Source organism: Palaemon carinicauda, chromosome 31, assembly GCF_036898095.1.
Source record: "Palaemon carinicauda isolate YSFRI2023 chromosome 31, ASM3689809v2, whole genome shotgun sequence".
Taxonomy (NCBI): domain Eukaryota; kingdom Metazoa; phylum Arthropoda; class Malacostraca; order Decapoda; family Palaemonidae; genus Palaemon; species Palaemon carinicauda.
Genome location: NC_090755.1, coordinates 79,937,037 through 79,959,123, shown reverse-complemented (window position 1 = coordinate 79,959,123; position 22,087 = coordinate 79,937,037). Strand labels below are relative to the sequence as shown.

General features: G+C 40.2%; 1 protein-coding gene across 1 annotated transcript in view; it reads left to right on the top strand.

Annotated features, from left to right (window-relative positions):
• The window catches only part of btv (beethoven), a 231,462-nt gene that overhangs the window by 156,410 nt on the left and 52,965 nt on the right, over positions 1 to 22,087 (top strand). Inside the window, exons 54-59 of the mRNA XM_068355462.1 lie at positions 2,770 to 2,933; positions 3,160 to 3,318; positions 4,819 to 5,058; positions 13,627 to 13,782; positions 14,729 to 14,848; positions 15,734 to 15,938. Coding sequence (XP_068211563.1) covers positions 2,770 to 2,933; positions 3,160 to 3,318; positions 4,819 to 5,058; positions 13,627 to 13,782; positions 14,729 to 14,848; positions 15,734 to 15,938 — 1,044 coding nt within the window. The remainder of the gene's footprint in view (positions 1 to 2,769; positions 2,934 to 3,159; positions 3,319 to 4,818; positions 5,059 to 13,626; positions 13,783 to 14,728; positions 14,849 to 15,733; positions 15,939 to 22,087) is intronic.

Sequence of the window (22,087 nt, the reverse complement as noted above, 5' to 3'; positions counted from 1 at the left end):
CTGCTCTCGTGACTGTCAAATTCTTTCTTAAATTCTCGTGATAAGTATTTTTCTTATTTTGAGCGCTGTTACTTGTTAGCAGAAGAGCACCAAAAGGTAAGAATGGGGGTGAAGTTAATTGTGTTTTTATGAACATACAAATAGTTTTAAACACCATATATTGTGTACATTTGTAGAGGTGTGACTGTAAGCAGTCCCCCTCTGCTCTTCTGGGTAAGAGGAAGATAAACTTGGAATGTAACTTTTCTCTCCACGGTAATTTCTCTGCCTCAGGAGAAAGTTACCTAATTCAGACTCATGTCGCCTTTAGCTGCATGCCCAATAGGGAAAATTATTCATCTGTTAGGCACACTTGGCATCAGCAGTGTTTCCCTGATTGTGTTCTCTTTGTAATGCAGTATCAGTGAGTGTACCCAGCGCTTCCCTTGTGACAAAATCCCAAACATAATGGTTTGTGTTGCGGTGTAGGGTATACACTGCTCTTGAAGCAATCTTCTTACTCCAGGGGGGAATGACGGAGCTCACCTGGTGACCAATTCCTTAAGACTTGGTTAGCCAGACCATGAGCCTGGCAGCAGGTAGCATTCCTTCCAGGGATTGAGTACCACAGAAGTTCAGGTACAGTAGAACGTGTTCATCCACCTCCATGGTCCCTACTTTGGGACACTGTGGTGGTCTCAAGTTGAGTAGAGTCATGTCCTGCTAGCTCTCAGGTAGATCTTTAGAGAGACTATAATGACGGTTATAGAGAATGGATCTCTAGCTAGGGAACTTGTCAGTAGTCTTGTAATTCCTCACCTGCCTTTGCTGAAGAAGCTCCTATGTAGAGTTCAGATCCCTCATTCTTGGGCGAACAGTGCATCCTTGAAGAGAACTTCAAGCAGTCTTGGCTATCCTGGGACTTAGGTCTAGGATGGGATAGTTCTTATCATCAGAGTATGAGTGCGCACACCTCGTGTTAACCTGACGAGGTCATCATAGGGTCTTCCCCTCAAGAGAATTGGAGAAGCTCCTCGGTAGTATGTGGATCTCTCCTTGGCAGATCAGTCCATGCTCCAAGAAAGCTTAGGTCAATCTTGTCAATCCTGGGAAGACCCAGGATATGATAGTCCTTGTCTTGGGGTACTGGTGCATGCCCCTCCTGCTAATCTGAGGAGCACCATAGTCTTAAATCTATCTGTCTTCTTCTCTGCATTGGTAAGAGAATAGGAGAGTTTTAGGCTCTTCGTAATATCAGACTTTTGAGGGATGAGAGTTCTGTTGCTTTTATTAGCTGACAGACTGTATTAAAGACCCAGTATCAGTCAGTCTTAAAGACCGGGTATCAGTCAGTCATTAAGACCAGTTTAGGACCTTCATGATCTTATTCTTCCATATAAGTTGGTATGAAGATGCGTGGTGTCCCATCAGGGCATTATAGTGGTACTTAAAGAGAACTTGATACCTCTCATACAACTGTTGCAGCCCTTCTCAAGGAGGACTTGATACCCTGCATGCAAGCGTTTCAGTCCTCAGAAGTCCTAGCAAGATCAAGAAGGAAGTGTCCAGATACAGTTCCTTCTGGCTTGGTGAGACTGCTTACATACATATAGATGTGACTTTGGTCAGCACATATCTCTGTCAACTTAAGGAGGAACTCATAAGCCTAGCCAAACTGACTGTTGGGTCAGAAGGTGTTGGACTACATTTGCTTCTCTTTAACATAAGGATGTTACCCATAAGCCACTGAACCCTTTTCTTGGGTTCTGAAGTGGCTGTTCTGTAGTTGTGTAACATTCCCAGTTCTTTCACTGGATTTAGTGTGTTTCCTGTTTGTTTGTGGTAATGCGTTAGATTAATGTCCTGAGGAGAGGTAGAATGACAGGTTCTTCTATCTCTTTCTTGTTCACATCTCGAGGGTAGACAGCAGCCGCTACCACTGCATGCTAATCGGACGTATAATGGTTGGGGCTTATGCAACAGAGCTCATTTTTTTGCAAACCAAGTCTGCCAAGAAGTAGCTCCTCCATCCTGCTCGTAAGGGTGAGGATGGATCAGTATCTTACCAAACATTTCTCTTGATAGGCCTAATTTGATATTACCGACACTGTCTCTATGTGAGGGAGATAGGTTTTCCATCTTCTAGTTCTGGCATTCTTTTAAGCAAGTACTGGCCAAGGCCTTAACAGCTTCATACATCCATATGACTAGCTGTTAGGAGGTGGTTTGAGTTTTCTTCCTCACTCCTGTAGGGAACAGGAATGATGACAAGTCAAGAGAAGAAAAGAACGATTCCAGCTTGGTTCTAGGGGACTTCCTCCCACCAATGAAGGAGTCTCTCTATTGTAAGGATGGTAGGTTTGTATTTGTGTAGGAACAAATAAAAATTTTTAAATCATTTGTATTTTTCCTAGCTATACAAACCCAAGTCAATTGGATTAAATTTCCTACCTCAACCATCCCTCTCAATCCCAGACGTAAGGACAAAAGGGTTTATTCTGTGACGGGGTGGGTGTAGCTTCCCCATCATGGCATATGTCATTAACCAACTACCTTATTATTGATTCAATACCTGTTAGTGTCGCTAAAGACTTATCCCTATTTTAAAGGACTGGGATTTGTATAGATAGGGCAAATACAAATTCCTTTTAAATTTTGTAGTTTGGCATGCACAAATAAACTTATGGAAGTTTTTGTTTTTCACATTGGAATCATAATATTTACAGATTGGTAAAATACATGATTTTTCAATGAAAATAGAATTTTAATGTTTTTGTTATTTTTAAATAGGACCAAGGTATGTCATTGAGTTAGGAGAGAAAACACTAGATTACAATGATAACTTCAAACTGTTTTTGGCAACTAGAAGTCCTACACCTGAACTTCCCCCACATATAATGTCAATTCTCACTTCTGTTAACTTCACGACAACTCGTGCTGGTTTGACTGGTCAGGCAAGTATCCATTTTAAATCCTTTGGATATTTGTTTTGATATTTTTTATAATGTTGTTCAAACTTACAATTTTTATTATAGAATTTTGAAATACTTTCAAGATTTTTTTTCATAAATAAAAATGACTGTCCATTTGCAATTATTTAATTAAAAATATTTATGCAAAAACTAATCTTTCCTTACCTAAAAATAATCAAGTTTTTTTTTATATACCTTACAATAATAGCTGTTGGCATCAACCATTCAAGTAGAAAAGCCAGAGTTGGAAGTAAGGCGCACTGAGCTCTTGCGCCAGGAAGAAGATCTCAAAATTCGCCTTGTAACTCTCGAAGACCAGCTACTGACCACTCTAGCAGAATCAAAAGGAAATATTTTAGAAAATAAGGTAATCTGTGATTTAATGTACCCTCTTACAATTGTAGGTACAATACAGTATCTGTATAATATAACTCTCAACTTAGTCTTAGTAGAACTGTGTATAAATATTTGAAGTATCCATGTTCCACACTCAATATTTCAGTGCACAACTTTTTTCTCCAGTTTATTTCGAGAATTCTTTTGTTACTTTGTTCATTTTTTTATTTTTAGTCAAGTCCTAATCAATAGAATTTTTATGTATGATTTTCCTTACACTCGGTAAGACATTAAATGAATTCTATGCTCTCTTCATCTTGAAAGAGATTGATGGAAAGATTTTATAAGACTTATTTTGGAGAGCTGGATAAGCTTGGAAGATTTTTAATATTCCTTCATAGGTAATTATGACTTATGTATTTATATCTATATTTGTATTTTTTGTATAGTTGATCCAGAGCAAATTCCATGTCATAACTTAGTTTTACAGAAAAAATTCTATGTATATTCCCGGTATTTGATATTGAAATTGTGCCTTTGATTTTTTCATCTGTGGAATGCTGTTGATTTTTTTCATCTGTAGAATGCTGTCAAATTCTTAAATATCTTAAATTTCCAAATGCAGTACTCTATCGCTCATCACCTTTCTAAGAATTAAAAAGAAAGTTAAATTAGTTAGGCTCTTTAAAGTCTATAATTTTTATAGTTTCAGTATAGCATGTTTTAGGAGTGGTAATTGTTCCATCAAAAGCCCATTATATTATGATTGCCCAATTGTGCATTCAGCTCATATTCAAATAAGCTCCAGAATAAGAACAACTTGAAGAACTCTACCCAGACACTGTTTATTTTGGTCTTTAATCAGCATTATTGACAAAAAATAATTTTTCTTTTTCTTTTTATTCAAAACTCATCGCCCAATCATGTCCCCAAAACTTTTGCATTTGTTTGTTCATTTCATTCATAATTTTCTACTTTTTTCAACTTTCTTCATTAATCTCTGTTTTTGTGGTAGTTTATACTTAAATCCAATTCATGATTGAAGTTCATTGGAGCATTTCCCATAATTTAAAAGGCAAATTCAAATATTAGATATTTGACTAGTGCAAATCTTGATCCTCTGAAGTTATACTTGTTCCTTCTGATGATTACTTTTATTTATTGCTTTTCTGTGCTATTGGTTTCATCAGGCATTAAGGCATTATCACCATATTTAAGGATTCATATATATATATATATATATATATATATATATATATATATATATATATATATGTATATGTATATGTATATATATATATATATATATATATATATATATATATATATATATATATATATATATATATATATATATATATATAGGTGCCCTTTCTTTTGTTTCATTTGTTGATGTCGGCTACCCCCCAAAATTGGTGGAAGTGCCTTGGTATAGATGTATGATGATATATATATATATATATATATATATATATATATATATATATATATATATATATATATATATAAACACTTTTCCTCTTTATTTCAGGAATTGTTAGCATCATTAGAGCAGGCCAAGTCAAGTGCAGCTACAATTGAGTCCTCTCTGAAAGAGTCCGGTGCGCTTCAAGAATCTCTTGAAAAGGAACGTGAAGCATATCTACCCCTGGCAGAGGCTGCTTCTAATCTGTACTTTGTCATCTCTGATCTTTCAAAACTGAACCACATGTATCGATTTAGTCTCAATGCTTTCCACAAACTATTCCAGAAAGCTTTACAAGAACCTCAGGTATTTTTGTAGTTATATTAACCTAGTATGTTTGCAGAGTTCTATAAATATCTTTTTGGGAAATTTTAATTATTTCTTCAAAAACTTTTCATGTTATACCAGTGAAATATGTTTTACTATTACATTTTGAAATTGTTTTGAACTTGTATTTGGATTTATCATATTTTTAGACACATCAGATGGATAAAGCTAAACTACTTGTTTTTCAATATTTAACTTAGCCGGTGATTATAATAGCTGCAACTCTGTTGCTCGACAGAAAACTCTACGGAAGAAATTCGCCAGCGATCGCTATACAGGTTGCGGGTGTGCCCAACAGCGCCATCTGTCGTCCAAGTACCCAGTACTCAATGTAAACAAAGAACTAAATTTTCTCTCTGTCGTGCTACCGGCAAGACCTACTAATTCGCTGTTGCTAACTGGATTTGTTTTCACAACTATTTGGTGAAGTACACTATTCTAGTTTTGAGCTTTCGCTGTGCAGGCTTTCTCTTAAAAAATCCTTGCATTCTTTTGTTGATTACGGATTATTTGTTGATGACTTTGGATAGTTTTTGATTTCCCCTTTGACCAATTCAAAATGGCTGACCCTTCTCAAGTCCCAAAATTTAGGAAGTGTAATGCTAGGGACTGTTCAAGGCGTCTTCCGAAGGCCTCTATCGACCCTCACACTGTTTGTTCCAATTGTCGGGATAAAACCTGTCAATTGGAAGATCGATGTGAGGAGTGCGTTGGGCTTTCGGAATTCGATTTTATCGAATTCCAAAAATATACACGTAGGCTAGAGAGAGATAGAGTTAGGAGAAGTTCCTCTCGATCTATTGACATTTCCTCTCCTCATGCCCCACAACCTATTCCTTCCCCTGTAGTGGTTGCTCCTAACCCCCCTTCTGGCACTCAGGAACCTTCGATGGCTGATATGATGCGTGCCATCCAAGCTCTGGGTGAGAGAGTTGAGTCACTGGCGAGTGACCGTAATCAGCTCATGGCAGATGTCAAGGAGCTGAAGTGTAAAAGTGCAGTGGGAAGTGACAAAGTGAGTGATAGTGTTGTGGATAGTGTTGCGCTTGAGGGTTCGTCTGTTCGTGCCTGTCGTCCTCCTAGTCCGGGACCTCTTGCAAGCTCCCAAGTCCAGGGGAGAAGCAATGTCGTACGACAAATGGGTTCGAGAGGCTTTAATCAGCGAACAGACGTTCCCTCTGTGGTTTCGGGCGTATCTACCCAAGATCGCCCCCACCACACAAAGACGAGAGAGCCCATTTATACCTCGTCTGCGGAAGAGGTTTCTCGCAAGAAACCATGGACCAAGGTCTCACGACCGTTGAAGCGCAAGTCGGTCCCTTCCGCGCAAGTCCAACGGCCCAGTTGTAGCCACTGGGTCAGTTCGGACTCGCTGCAGTCATCCGATGACTGCTCACCTCCTAAGAGAGGCAAAGCGGTACCGCCTCAGACAGTTACACCGTCTGTCGCCGCACCTGCTCCTGCAGACCCTAAGTGGTCTTGCTGCAGAGCATGCAGTCCCAATTAACGTCTCTGATGCAGGACTTGCGTGCGGAGAAGGTTGCTGCTGCACCAGCTAGTACAGCCTCTTGCCTACAACCAACCACACACTCGGTTGTGCGTCCTGTGGACGCTGAGGCGACCTTCTTGCGCACTCCAGTTGAGAGAGTTCCGCCACCCATGCGTTCCAGTGTGCCCTGCCAGCCGCATGTTGACGTTCAGCGACGCACGGAGCCTTCCGTTGACGTTCGTGAGGTACAACAACCGTCAGAGTTGTTTTGTTTTGACGCGGTGCGTCAACCTCCGCAACCCAGTGTGGTTGCCACTGCTTACCCACATCAGGCTAGACAGTCTGGAGTAGACGCTGTGCGTCCCCGCGCTGCTATGGTTGTTGCCAGCTCACAGACTGGGCAACAGTTCCATGACGTTGCGTCCGGTTCAGTCACGCGTGCACCCGTGCGACCGGACTCAGCTAACCAGCCGTTACCTACTCCATTGCCGCTTCCTCCTCTTTACTCGGATGATGGTCTTTATGATGATGATGGTGCTGCACACGTAGATGAACCACATTCGGATCTTGACGAGCCTAAGTCTACGCAACCCTCTTTGGACTTTAGGAAGGTTTTAGCACTGTTCAAAGAGATGTTTCCGGACCAGTTTGTGTCTGTGGCTCCGCGCTCTCCTCCGTCAGAGTTTGTTTTAGGTATGCCGTCATCCTCGCCTGCCTTTACTAGACTCGTCCTCGCACGCTCGTCCAAGAGAGCTTTACGAGTGATAGGAGAATGGATGCAGTCCAAAAAGAGTCTAGGGAAGACAGCCTTTTACGTTTCCCCCTGCTAGACTCTCTTCTAGATCGAGCGTCTGGTATGCCACGGGAGAAGTTCTCGGCTTGGGAGTTCCTGCCTCTGCCCAGGGCGACTTCTCAAGTCTTGTAGACTCTCCCCGCCGGCTAGCCATGAGACGCTCAAAGATATGTTGGTCATCTTCGGACCTGGACCACCTTTTGAAAGGGATATTTAGAGCCTTCGAGGTCTTCAACTTTTTAGACTGGTGTCTGGGAGCTCTAAGCAGGAAGATCTCTCCGACAGAGAAGGAGACTTCATTGCTCATCATGTCCTGCATGGACAAGGCCGTACGTGACGGATCTAATGAGCTTGCTGCATCTTTCATGTCCGGAGTCCTCAAGAAGCGTGAGAACCTTTGCTCTTTCCTGTCAGCAGGAGTTACACCTTGCCAAAGATCCGAACTTCTGTTTGCTCCTCTTTCCAAGTGCCTCTTTCCAGAGGACCTGATTAAGGAGATTGCTGCTTCTTTGATACAGAAGGATACTCATGATCTGGTTGCATCCTCTGCTCGCAAAGCCACCCCTTTGCCTACCTTGTCAGCTAGACCAAGGATGGACACTCCAGCGTCCCGATTTATTCCGCCCTTTCGTGGCAGAGCCTCCAGCAGAGGAGGTGCTCGTGCCGAAGGGAGACGTGGAAAGAAGAAAGGAACCAAGTCCTTTAAAGGCAGAGTCTGACTGCCAGCTTCTTCAGACAGCAGTGGGAGCCAGACTCAAGAACTTCTGGCAGACCTGGGAGAAGAGAGGCGCATATGCACAATCTGTGAAGTTGCTCAGAGAGGGGTACAAGATCCCGTTTGTACGAAAACCCCCTCTAGCAACGTCTCCCATCGATCTCTCTCCCAGGTACAGAGAGGAAGACAAGAGACGAGCATTGAAACAGGAAGTGTCTCTCTTGCTAGAAAAAGGAGCGGTAGTCAAAGTCCTGGACCATCAAACCCCGGGCTTCTACAACCGTCTCTTCTTAGTGGCAAAGAAGACAGGAGGGTGGAGGCCGGTGCTAGACGTCAGTGCGCTGAATGTCTTTGTCACAAAGCAGACGTTCTCCATGGAGACCACAAAGTCCGTTCTAGCAGCGGTCAGAAGGGAAGACTGGATGGTCTCTTTAGACCTAAGGGACGCATACTTCCACGTCCCCATCCACCCAGACTCCCAACCTTTTCTGAGATTTGTTTACGAAAAGGTTGTCTACCAGTTTCAAGCCCTGTGCTTTGGCCTAAGCACAGCTCCTCTTGTGTTTACGAGGCTGATGAGGAATGTAGCCAAATTCCTTCATTTAGCGGACATCCGAGCCTCCCTCTATTTGGACGACTGGCTTCTAAGAGCTTCTTCCAGTCGTCGCTGTCTGAAGGATCTAAAGTGGACTCTAGATCTGACCAAGGAATTGGGTCTCCTTGTCAATATGGAAAAGTCTCAAGTGGTCCCATCCCAAACTATTGTGTATTTAGGGATGGAGATTCACAGTCTAGCTTTTCAGGCTTTTCCGTCGGCCCCCAGAACAAGCCAAGCCCTGTTATGCATCCAGAACATGCTAAAGAAGGAACGATGTTCAGTCAGGAAGTGGATGAGCCTGATAGGGACGCTGTCATCCCTGGAACAGTTCGTAGCATTAGGAAGACTACACCTCCGTCCTCTTCAATATCACCTAGCATTTCACTGGAAAAAGGACAAGACGCTAGAAGCGGTCTCGATTCCCTTTTCCGAGAAGATGAAGTCTTGCGTGACATGGTGGAAGGACAGTATCAACCTCAGAGAGGGTCTGCCCCTGGCTGTTCAGACTCCCAACCACGTTCTCTTCTCGGACGCATCAGACGTAGGCTGGGGCGCGACATTAGACGGTCGGGAATGCTCGGGAATATGGAACTCGAGTCAAAGGACAATGCATATCAACTGCAAGGAGCTACTGGCAGTACATCTGGCCTTGAGAAGCTTCAGGTCTCTCCTTCAAGGCAAAGTGGTGGAGGTGAACTCGGACAACACCACGGCTTTGGCGTACATCTCCATGCAAGGAGGGACCCACTCACTGACGCTGTACGAGATCGCAAGGGACCTCCTCACCTGGTCAAAAGATCTAAACGTATCGCTACTTACGAGGTTCATCCAAGGCAACTTGAATGTCATGGCAGATTGTCTCAGTCGGAAGGGACAAATTCTTCCAACAGAATGGACCCTCCACAAGGATGTATGCAAGAGTCTTTGGGCCACCTGGGGCCAGCCAACCATAGATCTCTTCGCAACCTCGATGACCAAGAGGCTCCCAATTTATTGCTCACCAATCCCGGACCCAGCAGCAGTTCATATAGATGCCTTTCTCCTAGATTGGTCTCATCTAGATCTATATGCATTCCCTCCGTTCAAGATTGTCAACAAGGTACTGCAGAAGTTCGCCTCTCACGAAGGGACAAGGTTGACGCTAGTTGCTCCCCTCTGGCCCGCGAGAGAATGGTTCACCGAGGTACTTCGATGGCTAGTCGACGTTCCCAGAACACTTCCCCTAAGGGTGGACCTTCTACGTCAGCCACACGTAAAGAAGGTACACCAAGGCCTCCACGCTCTTCGTCTGACTGCCTTCAGACTATCGAAAGACTCTCAAGAGCTAGAGGCTTTTCGAAGGAGGCAGCCAGAGCGATTGCTAGAGCAAGGAGAACATCCACCCTTAGAGTCTACCAATCGAAGTGGGAAATCTTCCGCAACTGGTGCAAGTCAGTATCAGTATCCTCGACCAGTACCTCTGTAACTCAAATAGCTGACTTCCTCTTATATCTGAGGAAAGAACGATCTCTTTCAGCTCCCACTATCAAGGGTTACAGAAGCATGTTGGCATCAGTCTTCCGTCACAGAGGCTTAGATCTTTCCAACAATAAAGATCTACAGGACCTCCTTAAGTCTTTTGAGACCACGAAGGAGCGTCGTTTGGTTACACCTGGTTGGAATTTAGACGTGGTACTAAGATTCCTCATGTCAGACAGGTTCGAGCCGCTACAATCAGCCTCCCTGAAAGATCTCACCTTAAAGACTCTTTTCCTGGTTTGTCTAGCTACAGCTAAAAGAGTCAGTGAGATTCATGCCTTCAGCAAGAACATCGGTTTCTCATCTGAAACGGCTACATGTTCTTTACAACTTGGTTTTCTAGCCAAAAACGAGCTACCTTCTCGACCTTGGCCAAAATCGTTCGATATTCCAAGCTTATCGAATATGGTTGGAAATGAACTAGAAAGAGTCTTATGCCCTGTCAGAGCTCTTAAGTTCTATTTAAAACGAACTAGACCTTTAAGAGGCCCGTCTGAAGCTTTATGGTGTTCAGTTAAGAAACCATCTTTGCCTATGTCAAAGAATGCCTTATCCTATTTTATCAGACTGTTAATACGAGAAGCTCATTCCCATCTGAATGAGGAAGACCAAGCTTTGCTGAGGGTTAGGACACATGAAGTTAGAGCTGTCGCAACTTCCGTGGCCTTTAAACAAAATAGATCTCTGCGAAGTATAATGGACGCAACTTATTGGAGAAGCAAGTCAGTGTCCGCGTCTTTTTATCTTAAGGATGTCCAGTCTCTTTACGAGGACTGCTACACTCTGGGACCATTCGTAGCAGCGAGTGCAGTAGTGGGTGAGGGCTCAACCACTACAATTCCCTAATTCCATAACCTTTTTAATCTTTCTCTTGAAATGTTTTTATTGTTATTTTTTTGGGTTGTCCGGAAGGCTAAGAAGCCTTTCGCATCCTGGTTGATTTGGCGGGTGGTCAAAGTCATTTCTTGAGAAGCGCCTAGATTAGGGGTTTTGATGAGGTCCTGTTGTATGGGTTGCAACCCTTGATACTTCAGATCCTAGGGGTCGCTCAGCATCCTGAGAGGATCGCGAGGCTCCGTAAGGAAGACGTACTTAAAAAGGCAGAGTAATTGTTCAAGTCGACTTCCTTACCAGGTACCTATTTATTTTGTTTTTGTTATTTTGATAACTTCTAAAATGAAATAAAAATTCTTAGCTCATAATAATGTAAACATATAATGCTGGTCTCTACCCACCCCCCCTGGGTGTGAATCAGCTATTATAATCACCGGCTAAGTTAAATATTGAAAAATGTTATTTTTATAATAAAATAAATTTTTGAATATACTTACCCGGTGATTATAAATTAAAGGACCCTCCCTTCCTCCCCAATAGAGACGCAGTGGACCGAGGAGAAAATTGAGTTCTTTGTTTACATTGAGTACTGGGTACTTGGACGACAGATGGCGCTGTTGGGCACACCCGCAACCTGTATAGCGATCGCTGGCGAATTTCTTCCGTAGAGTTTTCTGTCGAGCAACAGAGTTGCAGCTATTATAATCACCGGGTAAGTATATTCAAAAATTTATTTTATTATAAAAATAACATTTTAGGAAATTATAATATTAATATTATAATATTAATATTATAATATTAATATTATAATATTAATATTCTTGGGTCAGGTCAATTCTAACTTTTCTAAGCTAAACAGGTAAAATTATATTCTTTTGCGTATTGCATATTCATTTTACTCACTTTGTTCTATCTCAATAAGATTTTAAACTTTTATTTAGCTTATTGTATTAGTGTGTTGTTTTAAAAGGAAATAACAGAATTTTAATGTTATTTCTTATTTCTGTTCACCTAATACTCATATTGCTTCTATCAGGTAGCTTGGTTTTTATTAACATTTACTCCTAAAACAAAAAAAATCTAATTTCTTACCTTTTAATAGACTTGTGCCTCTATTAATGATTGAAATTGAAAGTTTCTTTTCATAAAAAAACATAAGTAGTTTTGGTCACTGATACATTTCTAGATTTGTACCAATGTAAATAAACATTCCATTTTTTTTGGATACCGAATATTGGTAGAATGCCTTTTGGAACCTATGATAGACAATCATAGTTCTGCACTGGCTACAAATGGAAAGGCTACAGATCAATGGTTTCTGTTATTGGACTGTTTAAAAAAGGTGCCTTACAAAATTAATCTTCCCTGAAAACCAATTTCAAAGGTGGTTCATCCAAACCCATCCATGCTGTATCTAACCACATGGACTCTATCCACCATATTCTCAGAAACAAATAATTTTTTTGGCCCTCTGGATTGTTTATCATAGGCTACAAAAGACAGTCTACCAAACCATCGTTGTCATTTTAACATTATAACCTAATTTTAATGAAACAAAGTTGTTCAGGTATTTTATTTCCTTACTATATATTAAGCCTTGGATTAGGAAGCGGGTGAACTTTGGTGAGCTCGTGGTAAGGTATCTCTATGTTTATGATGGAAGTAAATTGGAAAATGCACTTCAGTGAATGAATTAACAGCTAACAAACATTTTTTTTCAGGAATGGAACTATTTGTATAGCGGGGCATTGGTTTGATCACAGTTTCCAAAATTCCCACCAGAGGTCGTGAGTCTCCCTCCTTTATTAGGTCTGCAACCATAAAAATATACTTTCCCATAAGAGAGACAATGAGGCCTTTCTGCTCTTTCCCACAATTATACTTTCTCTAACACGGAGAGAAAGAGAATGCAGATCATGATCACCTTGAAACAATTCCCTTCAACAATCTGTTCAGTAGTTACTAATATCCTGAGGAAGACATCTCTAAACACACTTACATACCTATACCAAGGCACTTCCCCCAATTTTGGGGGGTAGCCGACATCAACAAATGAAACAAAAACAAAAAAGGGGACCTCTACTCTCTATGTTCCTCCCAGCCTAACAAGGGACTCAACCGAGTTCAGCTGGTACTGCTAGGGTGCCACAGCTCATCCTCCCCCGTTATCCACCACAGATGAAGCTTCATAATGCTGAATTCCCTACTGCTGCTACCTCCGCGGTCATCTAAGAGTTTGGAACTGTTGACATGCTGAAAGTAACATAGAGACTGAAAGGCAAAGGCTCTGGGTCATGCTCAGGCCATTGAGTATTGTCATAAACAGCTAGATTGTGTCATTTCTTTACTAAAGGCATAAGTGTACTTTATTGAAAGGAAAGAATTGTAAAATTTATTTGTTTTTAGGGGTAGATATCAATAAAACTAGCTCCCCAAGAGAAGCAATCTGAACATCAGAGAAGCTACTGGAATGAATTAATAGTATCATCACATTTAATTCAGAAATTGCTCTGAATGTGCTTTTTGACATTGTATATTACAGTATTAGTTATAAGTATGCCTTTCTTGACTAATTATATTCAATGTTATCAATTTTACAGGATGGAACTGGGACAGATTCAAGAATTCGAGTTCTTCAGAGATCCTTAATTGACTTGGTTTACTGTTATATCAGCCGCTCACTTTTCAAAGCAGATCATCTCATGTTTGGTTTACACTTAGTTCATGGAATGTATCCAGACCTGTTCCAAGAAAATGTAAGTTAGAACTATTGAAAAGGTCTCTGACCATCTGTGAATCTAAGGCTGAAGAGCACAAATTCCTTGACTCTTGTGTTACTTTGCCAAGAAGTAAATATCTATGTATTATAAGATAAGTAAACTAGATTACTGAATCCCCAGAAAAGAGTATTCTTATAGGGTCTTGGCATTTAACCCTTTGAGCACCAACCCCTCACCAAATGATTTAATACTCAAACCTCAGGTCCATTTTTTCAGCCATTTTACCTAATTCAGCATAAAAACTATAAAAGATAAGAATTTACAATATTTATTAATGCAAAGCAGAAAAAATTTCCTTTCCATTAATATATGATATTGCATATTTTGAAAAACTTTCATATGCGTAAATAATAAGTGAAAGAGGAATAGTAATCATTGGACATAAGTTATATTCAATGGTGCTAAAGGTAGTAGGAAAATCGGATGTAAAATGTATCCTATGGCACTGAAAGGCATAGAGTGGAATATTGTTTATGTTAGTATAGCTATGATATTTAAACTGGGGATTTGGTAAATTAGGGATATCAAATACATTGATTGTAGCCCCACAGCCCCATTTTGCAAATTGACACCCGCCTTCAATTCTTTTTGAAAAATTAGGAGAAAAAATTAAATTATTCTCTCATACAATATTAACATTTATATGTGAATTAGCTTGATAAAGGCTTGTGAAAGAAAAAAAATTGGCATGAAAATTACAATATTGATTTGTATAGCATAATCTTTTAGATTTTCAAACTAAAATTTTTTCTTAAATACTCAAATTATTTTGTCAGACAAGTCTGAGCCTCTTTTTTTTTGTTGATTTAAAGATATTAAAGATTGGTAATTAAGTGTTTCAAATCCTATAATATATTACTTGAGATATAAGTTTCTAGATTTAGAAATTTTGGGTCTGGGTTGATGGGTTATTTTCTTCCAGGAATGGGAGGCATTAACGGGACAGCTTGTGACTGATGTACGAACTGATGGAGCTGAACCTAAGGAAAGTTTACCTAATTGGATTGATGAGGAAAGGGCATTTGCTGTAATGCTGTTGAAGGTAAGGCCTTGAAACTATTCTTAGTTTTTTATAGAATGTGTTTAAAGCAAAAGAATTTTAGAAACATCTGTCATTTTATTATCTTTATAAGTACAGCATCAGTTATTTCAGTAATTTCTGATGCTATGAAATTTTTTTTTGCTTTAAACTGGCATTGTCTGTCAATTCAACATTGTATAAATGTTCCCACTTAATAAAAAGCTACTAATCTACTTGTACATATTATGGTACCACAGTAGATCAAGTACTTAATTATTCAATTGCTAAAGTTATGTGCACTAGGTAGGTAGTCAAGTGATGTACCCCTATATATGACTGTGCACCTTCTCTCACAATTGAAAATTTGATACATTTACTTTACATTTGTCAAGTGTCTTCTTCATACATTTTACTTTATTTTTTCTTTCTTATCATTCATTTTCACATCTACAATATTTGGTATTATTTCTTATGTAGCTCTGGATGTTAATTATTGCAAGTTTTTATTGCATGGTATTTCTTAACAGAGAAGAGTTGTCATTATTCAACTCTCCCAGATATTCATATAATTATTGAAAAAAACAGTTGTGTACTTCATTTGAACACAGCTCTAAAACAAATTTTGTATGTTATAGGTACGTTCTTGTCATTTTGTATAGAATGTTCTGTTTTGCTGATTAGCTGCATTCAATACTTTAAATACAGGTGTAGCAGACAATAGTGGGAGCTGGTGAGAGAGAAAGAGAGTGCATGGTCTAATTGGAGGGGCTTTTTTACTAATAAAAAAAACCGTCAATACCTGTAGAGCTTGATTTTTACTTGCATAATAGGAATTTGTAAACTACCTTGATTAATGTACATTTGCAAAATATATCTAATCTTATTTTTTTTACATTTTCTCAACAGCAAACATTCCCAAATCTATATAGTATGCTGAATTTGGAAGACTTGACTCTTTGGGCTAGTTTTGCTAGCTCAAGTCATTGTGAATCTGACTTCCCCGTTCAGCTCCACCAAAAACTGTCACCATTTCAGGAGTTACTTATCATCCAGGCTATTAGACCAGATCGCCTTGTGTCAGCAATGGTAAACTTTACATCAAGAGCTTTAGGTATGTTTAAACAGTACTGTACTTTATTTTGTTAGCTTTCTTTCAGCATGTTGAAATTATATATATTTTTTTATTATTTGAATTAGATATTACAAGTAACAATGACATTAGAAAATACCTTGAAATCCATTCGTAACAAGTCTTCAATTACTTTACATTTATAACTGATTTAAAGAAGAGAACATCAGCAAAGGTATGTTAGCTTACCTTTAAACTTATGATCTTGTGTATATGATGCTCATTTTGAGATCATAGATGGGCAACTTTTTGGGAGGTATACAGCCAGGAACTGGTTTTGATAATTTTCTTAATTGATGTATAATTTTCATAGAAACTTGAGGAATCCTTTTATGACAATATACCATATTTCTTTATTGGCTCACCAAGGAGGAAAAATAAATGGTAAACATGAACAAAAGAACAAAAACATTTGCTTCTATGTACAGTATTCATGTCTTTGATAATGTAGAAATGCAGATCAATAAGATCTTCATATTTGTGAAACACTACACTGTACTTTACTTTACTTTACTTGATTAAGTAACCTGCGTTTTGTAAATTATGTAGTTGTAGCAGTAAAATTACTAACATATCACCTAACATTAATGTTTAGTTCAAATACAATAGTAAATTTTTAAGTTGGTGGCTTTCACTTATCTATCTGTCTGACCATATCACATTCTTCAGTGACCAAAAGGCATTACAGTATATTATAATAAAATGAAATATCTGCTGTTGTATGTTGATTTGTTATTATGAATTAGTTACTGAAAATAATTCTGGGGTTAATGTTTGACCAAAAGAAGTTAACTACAGTCTATCAGTTTAAAAAAGGCTAAAGTTAATAATCTTGTTAGGTAAGGTGTGCATTGGTTAGATATGTAAAATTATTGTAGAGAAATTTACTTCACAATACAGCAAATTCAGCAAGACATCTGAATTTCATGTTGTTTCATATTACTCAGTACTGTTCAATAAAAAACTAACATGAGTAATCAGAAACAAAGTCCTCTACCTAAACATGGGAAAAAATGCTTTACAGCGTAGAGGTCACTGGACATTTAACACAAAAAACTGACCTAAGGATAAAAAGGCAATCGAATGTCAAGAATTACAGTCGGATCGTAATTCAAGTGTGAATACCAAGAACACCACTTGTTTCCTAGTTAAGTATTCATCATCAGACAAGTATGGAATAAGCAAGTAGGAATAAAAACAAAAACTGAATATTTTGTCAAAAGTTAGGAAAGAAACAACAGCTAAATAGAAAATTACTTTTCCATACACTTGGTAATCATTGATTTCCGACTAGAATTAGATTACAAATAATATTCATGAACTAGACATTACACCGTCCAAATAAGAGTAGTGCTTACCTGTGAAATAATCTGTAGCCTTTGCTAACGATATTTTCCATCAGTGATTTGCGATCGAAAATAGTGAAGAAATTTGGCATAAACCACCCAAGAAATGAAGTCTCCTCTAGAAAAGAAAGTTAAATTTCAAACAAAACACAAATGTTTTGGAAAGAGCATAAATGAAATATATGGTGATAAAATGTAAGTAATTGTATTGGGGTAAAATAATGTTTAGATAAGGAGATAATCAACAGTCCATCTTGACCTAAAATATTGGTAGCCATGCAACCAGCCAATGGTATTCCTTTATTGATTTGGGCACACTGTAATGCATCTGGGATTTATGAAGACTACAAATTTCAGCTAATGAAAATGATGGGTATGTTGTGAAACAAAGAAAAATTTTGTATAAAGCATGTGGATAATTGCAGTCCCGTTTCATACTCTTCCATACTCAACCCATTTAAGTGGATACAATGAGGCATGGTGCAGATGAACATTATTGATATATTTATGAATGTCGTCATAGTTAGTGTTTTTTTTTTCATTCTCGAATATGTTGGTATGTATAGTATAGCACAAATTTATATTCAACAACTTTCTTTCAATTTCACTTGACTGTGTTTATTTTAGTGTGTTAGTCATTTAGCTAATGCTTGCTGATTCTAGCACAGTTGTCCAAATAGTAGTTAATGTTAATCACGTATATTGAAGATTTAACTCTCATATTTACCAAGCATTTAAAAAGGGATTTTGACGAAGGAAGAATCTATTTCTGGGCGAGAGACCTGTGTCGCCCAGTAAAATGCTCCTTTTAGCACCATTTCTAAGGTATAAATACTGCTAAATATACCAGAGAAAAAAGTTGCATGGAATGCCAGGAATAAACCCAGCTCGCACACTCTAATAGAGTGTCGGTATAGTAACTGGGGCGTGTTAGAACCACTTCCAGAGGTCCCTTACCAATTAGTCCTCTCCTTCCTCAATATCCCCTGATACTACAAGGTGCCGTTCTACCAAGGAGTCTCATTGGTTCGCAGAAGGTCTGCTACCACGGCTCCCTCGGAATCCTCTGCCCCTCCCGGAGACCCCGACCGCCTCTGTGACAAAAGGGTCCCCTAGACCTACTCCCTCTCGGATGTCTATTATACTCGTGAGCCAGGCCTTGGGATTCAAAGGCAGGGTTATAAGCAGGCGAAGTAGAGAACGAAGTCGATGGTTGAGGTGGCTGGCTTACCAACACAAATTGTTGTTGGGGCTGAGGTTTAGAGCCGGAGGGATGACACACCTGGGGTACAGGCAATGCCTGCACCACAGGTTGGACTTGTGAACCTTCTTGGTATTTTTTGTCTCATAACTGCGTCCCTGTGGGTTCCAATTTTGTCTTAGGGATGAGACCCCACCTAACCCGGAGGGTCTGATTGACCCTAGCTGCTTCACTGAGGATGCTGTTTACCACATCATTTGGGAAAAGATCTGCTCCCCAGACTGAGGCTTTAATCAGCCTGTTAGGCTCATGCCGAATAGAAGCCTCCGCTAAAACATACTTCCAGCACGAACGACGAGCTACTGCAAACTCTTATGCATTACACTGGAGCGTGTGAAGCAACGACTTCGTCAAGATCTTAAACAAAGGCTCATCGGCGTATACCAACGAAGACATTTCCGCCATTGTAGCCGAGTTGATAAACCTACTGAGTCTGACTCGTGCCTTATACTCCGTCCCAATAAGCGAATCCAGTAACCGGGGAAGATGTTCACTGAACTGTGTGGACGCACAGTCTGGATTCAACTTACCTGTCGTAAAGGTAGCCGGGGCATCAAGCCAGCAGTCTTGGTCCCCTGGGAACAGCAAAGTAGTCAGGTCAGTCTCTTTAAGTTGTGGCATAGGCTTGTCCTCCATAGCCGCTTGCAAAGTAAGATCCACCACCTTGGTGGTGCATGGAGTAGGGGTCTGCTCTTCGACCACGAACATGGTATACGCCCCTTTATGAGGGGTTAACTTCGTATTCACATACTCCACTCCGTCAGGGTCCGGACCCAGGCGGACTGAGCCTGCTCTTCCGGGAATATGACAGTTTCCTTTGGAACTTAATCTACCCTGATTAGGGAAGGGGAATTGCAAACCTGGCGGGTAGAACTCGAATTCCTCCACCGGCCGGGTACCACAACCCTCTATAGTCAACATGCCCTTGGAAAACAGGACATGAAAGGCCAACCTCCAAGGGTTGCTCTTAACAAACGCCGGAAGCTTGGACGCATCCAGGACCACAAATTGTTGTTGCTGCGGCATCCCTGATCTCAAGAGATTTTCAAGCATGTTCTCTTGGTTCTGCAGTCTTTTGAGTGAAAGAGTCCATCGACTGTAGACGATCGGCAATAGGGCCAATCTTGGATTGCACAATACTCCACATCTGCTCCAAGAGCTGGCTCGAAAAGGTCACTGGATCAAACACCAGCTCCTCGCTCTCGAGCCCTGGGTTGGCGGAGGGACCTTTGCTGAGGCCCTCCGACACTTAGAGACCGAGGATGGCCTGGCGGGGAGAGATTTGAGCATTTTAGAAGGCTTGCGAGCCGTGGGTAACGCCTTCTTGACCTGTTTTATCTTAGGGACTACGGAACATTACTTGTCCGAGCCATGACATTTCCAGAAAATCCCGGGAAAGAGGAGACAGAAGAAGAAATAGAATGCGCCGGACTAAGAAAAGGAACCTTAGACCGGACGCTACCTGCCTCACCTACCACCCTACCTTGACCTGTCGAGTCGACGACCATAGGTTCCACGTCTAAGTTAATGGCAGCAACATCTAAAACATCTTCTCCTAGGACCTCTAAATCTTCAGGGAAGGCTTGGGTTTCATCACGTATCCTAGCGATGATTGGGACCGCCAAATTTGACGCTACCGCCGCCGACATCTTGGCGTTGGGATAGAGGAGGAAGCACATCTCCGCCAAAAATGTATGGCTGCTTGGCTTTCACGTTCCGGCCAAAGCCACCAACCCAGGTCTTAAGGGTTGCAAGAGAAGCGCTCTTGATGGCAGGAGAGATCTGAAAGAGAAATCGCCATTTAGAACGCAAACGATAAAAGGGATTTAGGTAAAGAAAACATTAATACTCGAATACTGGTATGTACAATAACTATTTTCTACATCAAAGGAGAAAATTCCATACCAAATTTGTAACATATACCAAAATATTCCCAAATAGACAAAAAGTAGCAATAGGGGAAAGAATATAGTACATACCGAGTCACTCGTAAGGTCAGAGACCAGAGCGTAACAAATGTCACATCCATCCGGATGCCAGACCAAAAGATCGGCCACCTGGACCGCACACCCGGCATGTGAACGGCAAACCTCATGACCGCAAGGTTGCTGCAACACAGCAGTGCATGCTGTGACAGCGTACAACCTGGAAGGTAATTTGGTATATGAGTATTAAATTAACTTGTGCCGGGAAACCTGGCGAAATACTTATAGAAAATTAAAATCCGCCGCGTAGGCTCGGGGAAAAAGTATGCCTGCTTAAGGACTAAATAAAAATGAAAATAATCTATAATAGTATCCTATATATATTTCATCCTTCCGTCATGTAATGTTAGTCAATAAAATGTAATCATAAATATTCTGAGCGCTCGGGAACGATGATTGGATTAACCGTGAACCAGTCCGCCAGCCCCGGAGAAAGAAATGTAACATGAACTTTCAGCATTCGGAACACCCACCGGAGGGGGAAGTGTAAGCAAGGTAAGGGACGAGCGGACCAGGCACAATCACCGAAAATCCGTAGGCCCTGGGATGCATGATTCATTACATCAAAAATATACCAAAATGAACCAAAACTTAAAAGACAAGACAGGAAGGGAGTATAGAGGTACCAATATAGCGCCGGAATACATGCGTAACTCCGGCGCGACTATTGTAAATATTTTTACCAGTAACAAAAAGCTCTGTCTAAGCCCCTCTCCCGGACCAATCATCCATAAAGTTTTGTAAACAAATATCAGATAAATAATGGATCAGAACAGAGTAGAATATCTGAATCTGATCAAAGAGTAATAGCTACTACTGTACTTAATAGATACGATTCTCAAACTATTATTTAAATGCTGATTGGTGATCATAATATTCTTTTTTGGGGCTAGGCTACTGTGTGGTCCCCAAGAACATTCCTGTAAAGTCTGTAAATGGGAATCCAATAAAACATGATATGCCAAAGAAATAGTCTTCTATGCCCTAGAGCCAGTGTTTCAAAGTGCAGTACATGGACTCTGCATATGTAAGTGAGACCCGCAAGTCCAGGGTCAGTTGAACATATCGCATCGACTCCAATGCTGAATTTATCTGCTAACTGACAACACGTCACCCCCTGAGAACTATTCCATGTCATTTGTTTATGTCTGGAAACTGCTATTTTTTTTTTTAGAAGAGGGATGTCTTTGTTTGCACTCGTATTTGTGTAGTTTTGAGAGTTTTACCTCAAATTTTGAGTGAAGTACAGTTGATTAAGCTCTGAATTAATTATTTAACTAATTGGTAGAGCTGGTTAGTAGTGTTTATACAGGTACTGTACTGCAATTTGAGTACTTACTTTGTCTTAGTAATGAATGTTATATGGAATATTACATCCATTCTCTTGTTCCCAATTAGCATGGAGTTTTGTTATCTCCTCACCAAGTCTGTGATGTGCATGTTGATGTAATGTACTGGCCCTAGAACATGGGGGAAGATATTTCTTTGATATAAGATGTTATATTGGAAGCTCTGTTCTAGCCCTTACAGGAAAGATGA